Source organism: Pithys albifrons, chromosome 5, assembly GCF_047495875.1.
Source record: "Pithys albifrons albifrons isolate INPA30051 chromosome 5, PitAlb_v1, whole genome shotgun sequence".
Classification (NCBI taxonomy): Eukaryota; Metazoa; Chordata; class Aves; order Passeriformes; family Thamnophilidae; genus Pithys; species Pithys albifrons.
In genome coordinates this window covers 52,457,653-52,470,801 of record NC_092462.1, presented here as the reverse complement: position 1 = coordinate 52,470,801, position 13,149 = coordinate 52,457,653, and the positions used below count along the sequence as shown (strand labels likewise).

Below are 13,149 nucleotides of genomic sequence, written 5' to 3'. Positions count from 1 at the left end.
CGGGTGGCTAGGCACTGGAACAGGCTCCAAAGGGAAGTGGTCACAGCACCAAGTCTGTGTGAGTTCAAGAAACATTAGGACAACACTCTTAGGCACATGGTGTGATTCTTGGGGTGTCCTGCACAGGGCCAGGAGTTGGACTCGATGATCCTGATGGGTCCCTTCCAATTCAGCATATTCTATGATTCTATGGTACTCATTCATAAAAACCTACTGCACCTCCTTTCAGGGATATAGACTATCCCCTTGCAATCATGCCCCTGCATTACCTCTAAATAATTTTTTGTCTTTGCTGTGTCTCAGAAAATAGCAATCATTATCTCAAAAATGCTCAGAACTGTATTGTCAGTGAGAACTACTTCAATACACTACGGTATTTAAAATTAACAATCCACTATATTTTTATGAGAAGATAACATCAGATATAAAGCACTTCTGATGAGAAGTTGAGTTATGGTTCTGTTTTGGATAAAAATGTATATGAAATCATCCAGTTCCCAACTGTTTTGTTACTCTGGTAGTCTCTCTTCATAGGTAGACAAAGCTCCCCTGTGAATGTGTCTTACTGCATTAAAATGTCACATCAGCAAGTCAGTCATAACTCCCATATCTGTTAGCAAACTGAACTCCATAGGTAAAATAAATTGAATTCAAGCAGCCTGCAGTTGCCCCCAGTAAATTTCCCTTCTGAGAGGCTTCTGAAAAGAAGATTCCTGTCTGTATTAGTTGGCAGACTCTGTGGCACTGTGAGGAAACCAGATGTATTTCTCCACGCTTTCATTGCACCAGTGTGTTTCCCTTCTTTGTTCTATGTAAGGTAAACACTAATCCCTGCAAGTTAAACACACTGAAGTCAGGTTTTCCTTTCTCTTGGAAAATCCCACTGGATAATGAAGGGTGTGAGGTGAGGAAAAGTTGTATAGAACTCTGGAGGAGGAGGCAGGTGGTGGAGTGTCCCATCTGCAGGTTGGGTATATTTGAGCTTACAGAGCAGATAGGCTCTGCTTCTACATCCTGTGGTGTCCAATGGCAAACAGTCTTGGAGATGAAAGAGTGTCAAAGGGCCTTCCCTTGGTCATAGGACTTTACCACCTGTTCTGCTGACATCCACATACCCTTAGAGAAGTAGAGGTCTGTACTTTCTGGAGAAAAATGTTCCAACAGCAATTTCTATGAAATAGAAAGTGTAGTTCCAGCCGTTTAACAACTACACATGAGCATAAGGAACTAGCAATTTTATGTAAGGATAGAGCCCTGAACGTGTGCTCTACAAAGGGGTGAACAGGAATTTGCAAAGCAGAGCTGGGAACATTTGTGCTTTTTTGAGGAAGATACATGCTCTGTTACAGCTCCAGACATCTTCACCATTTTGTTAGAGCTGAAGAAACTTACACTTCATCTGACTTCTTGTAACTGACCCTGATCTGCTCAGCTATGGTGCTGAAAAGCTTGGGACATTAATGATCTGTGGTTTTTTGGTAGACCAGATTGTTAGTGACATTGAGGAACTTGTAGTAAAGAGACTGATATTAATGAGCAGTGGTTTCAGAATGGGGATTTTTGTTGGATATTTTTGCCGTCAGCCGTAGCAGAATTGGCTCTAGATTTTAATGGCAGTTTCATAAATGTGGGTGCATCACTGGCTGAAAGGTTGTGTGGAACCCTAAGGCATCAGTCACAAGTTTACAGACATTTAGTATCCTGACATGAAAACAATTACCTGTTCTATTCTAGGGAAAAAAGCAGATACTCTAAGCAGCTTAATGGCAACTTGTCCCATTTTTACCTTAGTGAACACAAACACATAAAAAACTGGGATATTTAGGGGTAATTTCAATGTTTCTGAGACTTTCATCATATGTTTTCATGAATATGTTCTCTTTTTTAAGACATTCTTTTAAATCATAAACTAAAATCAAGTACCCTGAAAGCAGAACTTCTTTGTAACTAACAGTTACTCCAGCTAATTTAGTCTAGGTTATTTGCCATGTTAATTCATGAGCTTATGTACCTTTTTGCTGCAAATATTTATGCTAATGGTGGGGACAAATACAGTGGAGATTCAATAGAACTTAAAAATACCTTTATCCATGTGCCTTGTAAATCAGGACAACAGAAATTTAAGTATCAAATGTAAGTATTTGAGATTGTTTCATGTAAATGCCTTCTAGGATTTTTCACTTGTGTCTGTGGTGTCTTTGTGGGATGTCAAAAAGGTCACAAACAAATAGACTTTCAGCTGAATGTAAATGTACATCTTCACTGGCTCATTGACTAATTTTAGGAAACTTTGATTTGAGGGATACCTTGTAATTTTTAAATATACACAATTACTTTTTAAAGCCAGTCCTTCCATCTTTGCCCTAAAGAAAAGGCAGTTGAGATAGAAAACCCTAACCCTGAAGAATGTGTATATTTAGAAAACCCACCTTTTCCCATTGCAGTATTGCACTGTGCAGTTTATAACAGATAATGCTGTTTTACTAAATGATGTTTAAGCCTTTTGATTATAATAAATTACTAGTTTCTAATACAACTGCAAAAAACTAAGCAGGTGTGGGGTTTATTTGAATATACACCCGGTATTTCAAATGTCCAAATATGTTGTCTCTGTCAAAGTTAGCAGCATGTAGATGGATAAAAATCCTTTTTACAAAGCATTTTACATCTCCTAAGAGGGCTACACCAGTTTTCATTATATTTTACAGATATTAGCACTTTTAAAATGTAATTTAGAGGGTCAAAATAATATTTTTACTTAGCATCTCGTCATCTGCAAATATAGCAAGGATGTTTTATTTACTTTTTCTATAAACTATGCAGATTTTTTTAATAAATTGTAATATATTTTATAAGCTAATAAGACAGAATGGGTAATTAAAGGTTTCTAGTGTGCATTACTATAACTTGCAAATATGGAGACATTTTCATAATCTTTTCTTACTAAAGATGTGAATGTTTAATATACTTTCACTGTTTCTACTTTGGTAGTCCAATGGGAATTCAGTAATGACATTTTGTCATGTCAAACTGTGAACATAAATTTGTACTGTACAGTCCTCATCCTATATTTAGTATACAGTTCATATGTATTATACTTGTTAATAAAACACTCAGAATATTGTTTGTGGTCATGTTGTCACACACTGCAGGACAAAGAGCAGTGACACATGCAAGGGTCCGAGGAAAGCCTGGAGGCCCCTGTGGGCTCTGGGGTTTTGGGTGGCCCTTCTGCAGGGCCCATGGCCACTTCCGTGTGTTCCTGCCCCATGCGGGGCCGAGGGTAGCAGCACTGCCTGGAGGTACCAGTGCTGCTCCGAGCTCCTGCCTTCTGCAGTAGGTGTGCCCTGCAGCACACCTGGTGGCAAGCCCACTAAAATGTTTCACTTGCTTCTAATGAGGATGTTCTAAGTAATCCATTGACAGGTCTAGAGTACCAAACACTTGGGTGAGCTGACTGACTGGACTTGCTCCTTTGGCCGTGCTCTGCCCCACAGCCCTGTCCCAGACCAGGGTGCCAGGGCTGCCAGCACAGACTTGCACTGCCAACACAGCAGCACACCTGAGTCCTGCTCGCCTTTGGGTACACCTGCAGGCTTTGCTGAGAGATGATGATGAAGAATGGGGTTTTAGTTACTCACACCTTTTCAGATCCCTGAAAAGAGTTGAATTCACTATGCATCTCTAACTCTTCCAGTTCCTGCCAAGGCCATTGCATTGGGCTGTTGGTCTGTTGCTGCCTGGGGCCCTGCAGATCAGCCTGGTGAGCACCTACACTATGCTGTGGTGACAGAAGGGAAAGCAGGTACAGCAGAAGTGAGGCATAAAAATAAAAATCTGCAAACAGAAAACAGAACATGAGAAAATGACTGGCTTGTATTTCTGACCTCCTTCGTGTAAATAAGGACTGCTCATCATAAAGCCAGAGTCCACTCACATCATGTTGTTGATTTCTATGTTTCAGGCAGGAGAGGTCAATGGCATGGGGCACTGAGTCACAGCCACTGACCCAGTGTGGGAGCTGCCACGGGGAAGGGCTGGTCCTGACCTGTCCTCTCTAGCCTGCACACACCTCCAAGAGGCCACTCCAGTTGCTGGGCTGATATGATTATCTCTTTCAGTTTTCCTGAGTCAAAAACCATTGCATATGTTCTAGACTGAGCTATCACTTTCAGGAAACTGTGATAATTGGCCACTGGGTGTCCCCCTTAGTCTGAGAAAAAGGCAAAGTTTGAGCTTATAAGACTGTATTTTAAGATAATATTTCTTTTCTTGTACTTGAGAAATGAAGCTATTCTGTCTTACCTGCTACCACTGAGTCTGGCTAAAACAAAAATAATCAACAGTTTATGTACAGAGTATTAAGAAAAAAGAAAATGGAAGTTCTAACAGAGAAGTGACGAGAAATACTATCAAATGCTAACTTAAAAAAGAAAACCAACAAACACACCAAAGAACAACAAACTGAGCCTGCTTTATCAAAGGAACCCAGAAGTATATTTTAAGAAGCTGCTGTGTGTGGTATGGTATGTAAATAACTGAAATATTTGGCATGTGTGTCAAAGATCTGTAAGGTGGGAAGGACAGAGTATAAAGGAATGTTACAAGGTTTAATATCCTAAAACAATATACATGGCAGATTTAAGAAACTAATCCTTTCACAGACCCCTAACACTTAAGTTCCAGAATAGTCTTAAAGGTGAAGGACTATTCCATGGCCCAGATACTGTATGTTTTTAGGACATAAACCCCAGTTTGCTGATGTATTACATTTACAAAGACCGGAAAGCCTGATTTGAGAAATTTTACTTCCTTTTTTTCATCCTTTTCCTCTTTTTAGTACCCCTTTTTACGGCACACAAAGAAAGCTTGGTCCTGTCTTTGGAAAGGGGGAGATCTCAGATGTGTTATTACAGAAGTCAGTGGCCAACTTCGCTTTGCCTGAAATTAAGATTTAGTAGAGATTTCTAGCTCTTCTTTCCAAAGCTCTACAGTGGGAGCCAGGCACCTTGCATCCTACTGCGACCCTACCCAGTTAACCTGAACTGGTAGGTGGGTGCCAGCAGTTTCTCAGCATCTCTGGACACCAGAAAGCTCTCCCACAATTTCAAATTCACTGTTTCATGCAGCTACCATGTATGTGTGTGCTTGGTGAGCCACCTCAGTGAGTGTTAAGGATCACATCCTCCTCACATCACCTGCTGCCCACAGTTGTGATAACAGGGCTTTGCACTTGCATTAAACCATAAGTATAATTACACAACTCCACATCACTAGTGAAATGACACATGTATTTTAATTACAGATAAATAAGGAGAGATGTATTGGACTGTCAAATCCAAGAACAGCAAACTACTAAATGACTCCTATCAAAAAAGCCATTAATTTAATCAGTTAGAGTGATGACCCTCAGCACCTGCTGATTAAAAGAGCAAGGCAGCAGAGTTCAGTGAAACTCTGGAAATACAAGAGGGTTCACCTCCAAACGTCAAGCTTCTAAGCTCTAGGAAACAGGAAAAACATGTAACCAAGTACACTTTGATGTGATCATAGCAGAAAGTAGCAATATTACAGTATTATAAAAATGTATAAGTTCAGATATTTATTATGATATTGAAGACAATGAATAGCAAATTCTATGAAATCATTACTTGGTAGGTATCTCTAAGCAAGTGGGAATGTTAAATACAGCAAAGGAAGAATAATATTAAACAAGGATTAGCAGATACAAATTTTGAACTTACCCAGAAAAGTCCCCTGTGATGAAGGGAAAGACTTCCAGAAAGGAAAATAGGCTAAAGATGTAGGGATACTATATCCATGACATCTACTATACCAAAGTACAGGAAGGAATTTAAACAACTGTTTCTTCTTCTCTATGTTGACTAATTAAATCCAAGGATGCAGATGCCCATAGTCTTAACCGCACAGGACTCATGTCTGAACAAACACTAAATGCATGTCTGGGCAGTCCTGATGACACTGAACCAAACACTATCGTTATTTTCAAATATAGCTTTCAATAGGAAAAGTCCAAAATTTATGGAAACCAAAAATAAGGTCAATTACTGAAAATTTCTCTTCCCTTCTCTTTGTTGATGACGGACAACTACAGATGACTTGTCACTACTTTGATGACTAGCATAAGCAATGGCAATTTCCACATATATCATTACAACGTTTTGCAACAAACTAGGGATAGTGTACAAAAATACAAAAAATTATTAACAGAATTCAATGCAAGACAGTCAAGTCACCTATTCACATACTTATACTACTAGTAGATGTAACATCACTCTGCTCCTCATTTGCTTCAAGGGATATTGGCAGGTTTATGTTAATAGCTGCCCTCAGGTTAGCCCAGAAAAGGGCATGCTTGCTCCTCTCCTTCGGCCACTCCAGGTAGGTGCGCTTTGCCATCAGAGCCTTCAGCTTGTGATACCTGGCAGGGATAATGTACGGAGGGATCGGCTCCAGTAAAATGAGGATTAGGCTGTTGGAATTCTCACTGAACAACTTGTGATGGGCAAAGTACAGCTCATAGTGACACCACTCGCTCTGCACAAAGTTGGGAGACAACACAAAGATCGACTTGTAGCTCTTCTCAATGCAGTTAATGATGTTCTCCACAATGCTCTTGCCAGGGATAAAGTTTCTCTCGTGCTGGCACAGTTGGACACAGCCCTCCCCCTTCTCCAGGTTGGGAATCAGCTCGTTCTTCACCCACAACGCATCCCGCTCGCTGTAGGAAATGAAGGCGTGGAACTGCAGAACCGTCTCCTGCTCTCTGGGCTGGTTGTGCCAAGCTCTGCGTTTCGTCTGCGTCCACTGCCACGTCATCCGCACGTACCACGGCACGTCCAGGTAGAGGCACAGGAAAGCCACCACAGCCACCGGCACCAGCGTCAGCAGCAGAGCTGTCACAAGCAGCAGCGTCGTGTTGCAGGCCAGCTCGCTCAGGTGGAAGTCCTTCAGCTCCGTCCCGCGCAAGCCCTCTGGGTACTCGCACACGTACGCCGAGGGCCAGCCAAACAGCCTCCCTCCTGCCTGCCTCTCCAGCCAGATAAAGGCCTGCAGTTCACAGGAACACTTGAATGGGTTGTGCCCGCCTTGGAGCTCCCTGACCCTTGGGCAGCTCTCAAAGAAGTCAGCAGATGGGTTGAGAATGGAATTCATCTCTATGTTCAGGAACTGCAGGGATGGAAAGCCACTGCAGCCTGGCAGGTCAACCAGCCTGTTCGATGCCAGGTTCAGCTCTTCCAAGGATTTCAGATCAGCCATCTGCTTTGGGACCCTGCTGATCTGATTGTTTTCTAGGTCAAGTTTTTTGATGTTGACTGGCAAGCACTCAAACACGGCATCTGCCAACTGATTGGAGGACAGGTCCAACTCTGTCAGAGACTCGGCCCACCGGCACTGCACATCAGCTCCGTCATGACGCAGCAGGTTGTTGCTCATGTCCAGATATTTCAGTGATTTCATATGACTGGTCATGAAGCTTACCTTGAAAAGGCTCTCAAATTTATTCCGTTTCAAAACAAGTATTTTCAGATCTATTAGGGTGCCACAATTCTGGAACAACTCATCTGTCAGGGCATTGTGAGAAAAATTTAAATACTGAAATGAGCTTGTTCTATTGGGGCAAAGCATGTGTGGCATGTATGCATCATATATTGTCAAACTGGCAATATTCATCTCTGAAAACTGTCTGTATAGAACCTCCTGGTTGAAATAATAAATCTTATTACGAACATGCTCCAAAGTTAACACTTTCATGGAGCCATCAAAGGAGATTAATTGTTCCAGAGTATTTAATAAGGGTAGAAATTCATATTCTGTTAGCTCCCCCAGTGGTCCCCGAAAAGTCAAATTTCTCACAGTCAAATGCTCCACAGGTGAGTACCAAATAAGCACAAAAATTTGCAGAATTATAGCCCATTGTAAGTCCACAGTGTCAAGCATGATAGCTGTTGTCTTGATTTTCTTCAGAAGCATTAAAGGAGGAGAGGGGAAATCTTTATAGCTCAAGGTATATATTAAGTTAACTATTTTTAAATTTGCTGAAGTGCTCATTGCATCATACAAGAGGGGAAAACTAAAATTCTGGTTTTCTGCAAAAGCAATGTGGAGGCTACTTGTATTCAAGGTTGTCAGACTCTGAGGCTCATACAGAGAAAAGTTTCCTAAGGTCAGGAAGACAGTGTGCAGCTGCAAATGTTTGATATACCTGAAGTCTGACCTTCGTATCATTGTGGCACTTAATCCTAGGTACTCCAAATGAACCATGTTTCCAAATTCCTGACAGATGGGCAGGGCAATAAACTTATTGAAAGAAAGATCTAAATGTCTAAGATATGCAAGAGTTAGACAGCAGACTTCCAAAATGTTGTTATGAGAAATATCTAAGTATTCTAAATTTTCATTAAAAAGTAAAACACCAAAGTCAAGTACTGTAATTATATTATGAGAAAGATTTAATACTTGAAGGTCAGAAAGAGAAATAAATTCTAAGATACTAATTCCAGAGATCCTATTATGTGATAAATCTAATACTTCAGTATGTACTGGAATGTTTTTTGGAACATTAGTTAACAATCTGCTTGAATAATTTGCAATAAATTCCTTTCCCACAGTTGGCTGGATATTATACCATAGTGTGAATGTAAAGGCACAAGGAAAGATGTAGATATTTGTGAGGGACCTCATTATGCTATTCAGCTTTATCTTGTTTTTTTAGAGAAACGTGGAAGCATATTTTTTTCTGTTCAATGTTGAGTCCAGCCCTATGAAAAGAAAACACATGGAATTTGATGAAATTGTTGAATTATTACATTTGCTTTTTTTTTGCTAAAAAAAATCAATATAAAATCTATGTAATAAAAAAATATTTCTACATACTCCTGTTCTAAGTTCTTATAAATTTCCCTCACTCCCATTCTTTAATTCCAGTTACTGGTTTTCTCAGCTAAATGTGATTTAATTCCTTAATAATGTGAGGAATACAATCATTGGTATGTCAAAAATACATAGATGTTAAGAAATACAATTTTTCAACAATCTTGCAAAACAAGTCTTATACTACTCGTAGACAAGTAGACAATGCATTTAGGACTAAAGAAGAACAGAACAAGGCCCACATCTGCTCCTTCTGTACACCCCAAGCTCACACACATCCGGGGACAGAACCCCGGTAAAACCACCCCCACAGGAACTGATGCAAAACCAACCTCTTCATTGAGGAGAGACAAAGGATACTTCTTTTCACACCCCAAAGCCTCTGGGCATGGCTGTGCGGCCCCTCAGGTCAGCTGAGCAGCTTTGTCTGTGCTATAGCACAAAGACATAGCGGATCCATTTTCCCAGAAAGCCAAGGACCCTGAGGAGGAATTATACTGTCCTTTGTGTTGGGTTTGCATGGGGAGGTTTTCTTAGCAGGAGGACTATGGGGGTGGGTTCTGTGAGAAGCTGCCAGAAGCTTTCTCTATATTTGATAGAGCCAATGCCAGACAGATCCAAGGCTCAGCACATCAGCAATGGTAGTAGTGCCTCCAGGACAACAAGAAGGGGGAAAAAACCTGTGGGCAACAGCAAACGCAGCCCCGAGAGCATGACAATACATGACAGAAACAACAAGGTGGCGTAGTGCAAACACCAAGGTCAGTGCAGACAGAGAGGGAGGAGGTGCTCCAGGCACTGGAGCAGAGATTCCCCTACAGCCCATGGGGAAGACCATGATGAAGTAAGATGTCCCCCTGAATCCCATGGAGGTGCACACTGGAGCAGGTGGATGCCTGAAAGAGGCTGTGACCTCATGGGAAACCTATGTTGTAGCAGGCTCCTAGCAGGACCTGTGGACCCATGGAGAGAGGAGCTCACACTGGAGAAGGTTTTCTGGTAAGACTTGTGACCCCATGGGGGACGCATATTGAAGCAGTCTGTTCCTGGAGGACTATACCCCATGGAAGGGACCCACGCTGAAGAGTTTTTGAATAACTGCAGCATGTGGGCAAGACTCATGTTGGAGAACAGGGAGGGACCTCACACTGGTGAGAGGAGGAGAGCAAGGAGGAAGAAGGAATGGAAAAAACATGTGATGAACCAACCACAATCAGCATTCACTGTCTCCCTGTGCATTTGGAAGGGGAGGTAGAGAAATCAGGAGTGAAGCTGAGTCCAGGGAAGAAGGGAGTGGTGGGAGGAAGGTGTTTTAAGATTTGATTTTATTTCTCATTAACCTACTCTGATTTAATTGTAATAAATCAATTTCTGCAAGTTGAATATGTTTTGCCTGTGACAGTAATGCATGAGTGATCTCTCCCTGTCCTTATCTTGCCTACAAGCCCTTAATTACATATTTTCTTCCCTATCCAGTTGAGGGGAGAGATGGAGTGAGTGGCTTGGGTGGACACCTGGCATCCAGCCAGGGTCAGCCCCCCACACTCATGAATATTGTAATGCCAGTCTGACCAAAAGCATACTAATGGGAAAACAAAACCATGATGGGACATGAATAAGTATGAAGCAGTGATACCCAGAAACAGTCTGTTTCAGTTTCAGCTTTAAAATTCTGTCCCTATGTAATCTTTTGTTAAATACAATCCAAACCCCTATTTTTTCACTTAAAGGTTATAATGTGTGTTAGTCCTTAATAATTTGGTTAACTGATATCAAAACTCAACCCTTCTCCTCCAAGTCTCCTACCAGGATTAATCAAGTTTTCTTTTATTTAAGTAAAGCAAAAATATATGCAATTAGCATCACCAAAGCAATACAAAGTTAAATCAGTAAAATATAAATTCTACCTCAATTGAATCCAATGGAGAGGTCAAATTGTGTCTTCAGGAAGTTGTGCTAGGCTATCTGAGGGCCCAATAGAAATGAAGCTGGGATGTTTGGTCAAAGTACAGTATCAGTCACTAGAGGAAACAAGACAAGGAAATCTGACCCAGCATCCTTCAAAGAGCCATTGACCCTGTTCTTCAGCATCCAGGTTGGTAAATAATCTAACTCTTGAATCAGATGAAGTGTGAGCTGGAACTATCTGAAGGAACTTCCCTCTAGCCAAAAGGGATATCAGAAATAAAGCAAGAAATATTCCGAAGGGAGAAGAAAACAGAAATATGTTTTCTGTCTATGTTGCATTGCCAGATGAGTTTTAATTCCCAGTACTTACTACTCTAGACGCAACAAGGAACAAGCCACACTGTATAGCACTGGAGAGTGCCATAGTCAAAGAGTAAAGCAAATACATTTAGCAAAGCAATATTAAGGATCAGCATTTAGCTTTCCAGTGCTGTTTTAGAATGATATTAAAATTGCCATACCAAGTGACTCTTTCCCCTTGCCCCTTTGCTGAAATTCAACATACAGATGAGCATTTTCACTGAAATTTCCAAATGCAAGAGTGTCTTCCAACAGTGAAGAAACACCAGCACCTGAGATTTGATGAAGTCCAAGACAAATATAACAAAGAGGAAAAGCTATGAATAATGAAGCAAATATAACTCACCTTTTGTGCATGGAATTAATCTCCGAGTTGAAGAACCAGCAAACGTCCTCTATATACTCAGTTAACACCCTTAAAACAGAACTTCAAATATATGTAATCTTCAAGTTGGAGAATCTCACATGAAATGCTAATTTCTTACTAATTACTACCTTGGGAAGTAGAAAGAACAGGATTTTTTAAAATAGGCTATACAATTTCAACAATTAATGAAATTTTCGTGCAATGCAGGTATTAAGAGCACAATTAAACTTAACTTCCAACAGTTCAGACTAAAAATACATACACTTCTGTAATATTTACATAACTGTACGAAACAAACCTACCGTCAGTACCGAATATTCCCCATGGCAAGCTTATTTAAACAATTCTGCATTTCTAATTTCAAGTCTGCATCTGATGTTACACAGATGTTCTCAAAATCTGTCAACTGCATCTCCTCCTTGCACACACAGAAAAGAGGAAGCAGAACCCTCACTACCAACTTCTCTTTGTATCAAGATCTCTTGCAGAGCTCTATCCTGACAAACTTTTTTGCTCAGCAAGCAGAGTAATTAATGTAACACGTTGACAGATGACAAAACCTTCTAGCTCAGAAGCTACTAACAGAGGCAAACTGACACAGTTAAAAACCTCTACAGGTCAACTATCTTTGCACTAGAAATGTCTCGGATAGATGTCACAGATACCACACAGTGTGGCTTCCTTCAAAAATGATAAAAATTTAACAGAGAAAAAAATGCCCTATGATAAGAAAGTTGCAATGAAACCGTGAGGAATATGGCAATATAGGGCAATCTGGGGATGAAGGGATCCAATAAAGCACCAATTCACATAAAGTTTTAAACAAGGGCATAAGCCCAGGGAACAAATCAACAGAGTAGAGACTGGCTGTATTGCAAAGGCAGATGTAAATAACTGTTCTGGTTTTGGCTGGGATAGAGTGAACTTTCTTCCTTATAGCTGGTACAAGGCTATTTTGCATTGAGTATGAGAACAATGTTGTTAATACAACAATGTTTTAGTTGCTGCCGGGTAGTTCTTACTCTAAGTCAGCGACTTTCCAGTTTCCCGTCCTCTGCCGGCAAGGAGGTGCATAAGAAGCTGTGAGAGACCGTGACCAGGACAGCTGATGCAAACTGGCCAAGGGGATATCCATACCACAGAATATCATGGTCAGTATATAAACTGGTTGAGGGTTGGGCCAGAAGAGCTGATCACTGCTCAGGGGTGGGTTGGGCATTGGTCAGCATGTCATGAACAACTGTATTGTGCATCACTTTGTTTCTCCTAGATGTTATTCCTCTCTCTCTTTTTCATGATCATCATCATTATTATTACCATACTTTACTTCCATTTTTAAACTGGTCTTATCTCAACCCATGAGTTTTACTTTTTTTTTATTCTTCTACCCACTGAAGGTGGGGGACAGCAGGGGAGTAAGCATGTTAGTTGTGGGCTGGGGTTAAACCATGACAATAACCAAAACTAACAGTTCACTCCTATAAGCCTTCAAACTAACACAACAGATACAGATTCAGCTAAAGGAGATGAAAAGCATGAAACTTTACTCTAGATAACATTTCAAGCTTACATTAGATTCCTTTGAAGGTTTTCTCTTGCAACTACCTTTTCAATTTTGT

The 13,149-nt window shown here is 40.8% G+C and overlaps 1 protein-coding gene across 2 annotated transcripts; it reads right to left on the bottom strand.

Annotated features, from left to right (window-relative positions):
• Nucleotides 1-4,515: 4,515 nt before the first annotated feature.
• Nucleotides 4,516-11,598, bottom strand: LOC139672487 (toll-like receptor 1). Of its 2 annotated transcripts, none has more exons than XM_071556642.1 (2): nt 11,510-11,598; nt 4,516-8,783 (listed from the first exon to the last, which is right to left on the bottom strand). In XM_071556642.1, the coding sequence occupies exon 2, from the start codon at nt 8,704-8,706 to the stop codon at nt 6,262-6,264; it is 2,445 nt and encodes an 814-aa protein (XP_071412743.1). In that variant the 5' UTR covers nt 8,707-8,783; nt 11,510-11,598; the 3' UTR covers nt 4,516-6,261. The 2 variants fall into 2 exon arrangements, with proteins under 2 accessions (XP_071412743.1, XP_071412742.1); XM_071556641.1 differs by lacking the exon at nt 11,510-11,598 and adding an exon at nt 10,803-10,891.
• Nucleotides 11,599-13,149: the final 1,551 nt, after the last annotated feature.

Coding starts and splice junctions, on each gene's coding strand:
- LOC139672487 (XM_071556642.1), bottom strand. CDS start 8,706: ATGAGGTCCCTCACAAATATCTACATCTTTCCTTGTGCCTTTACATTC.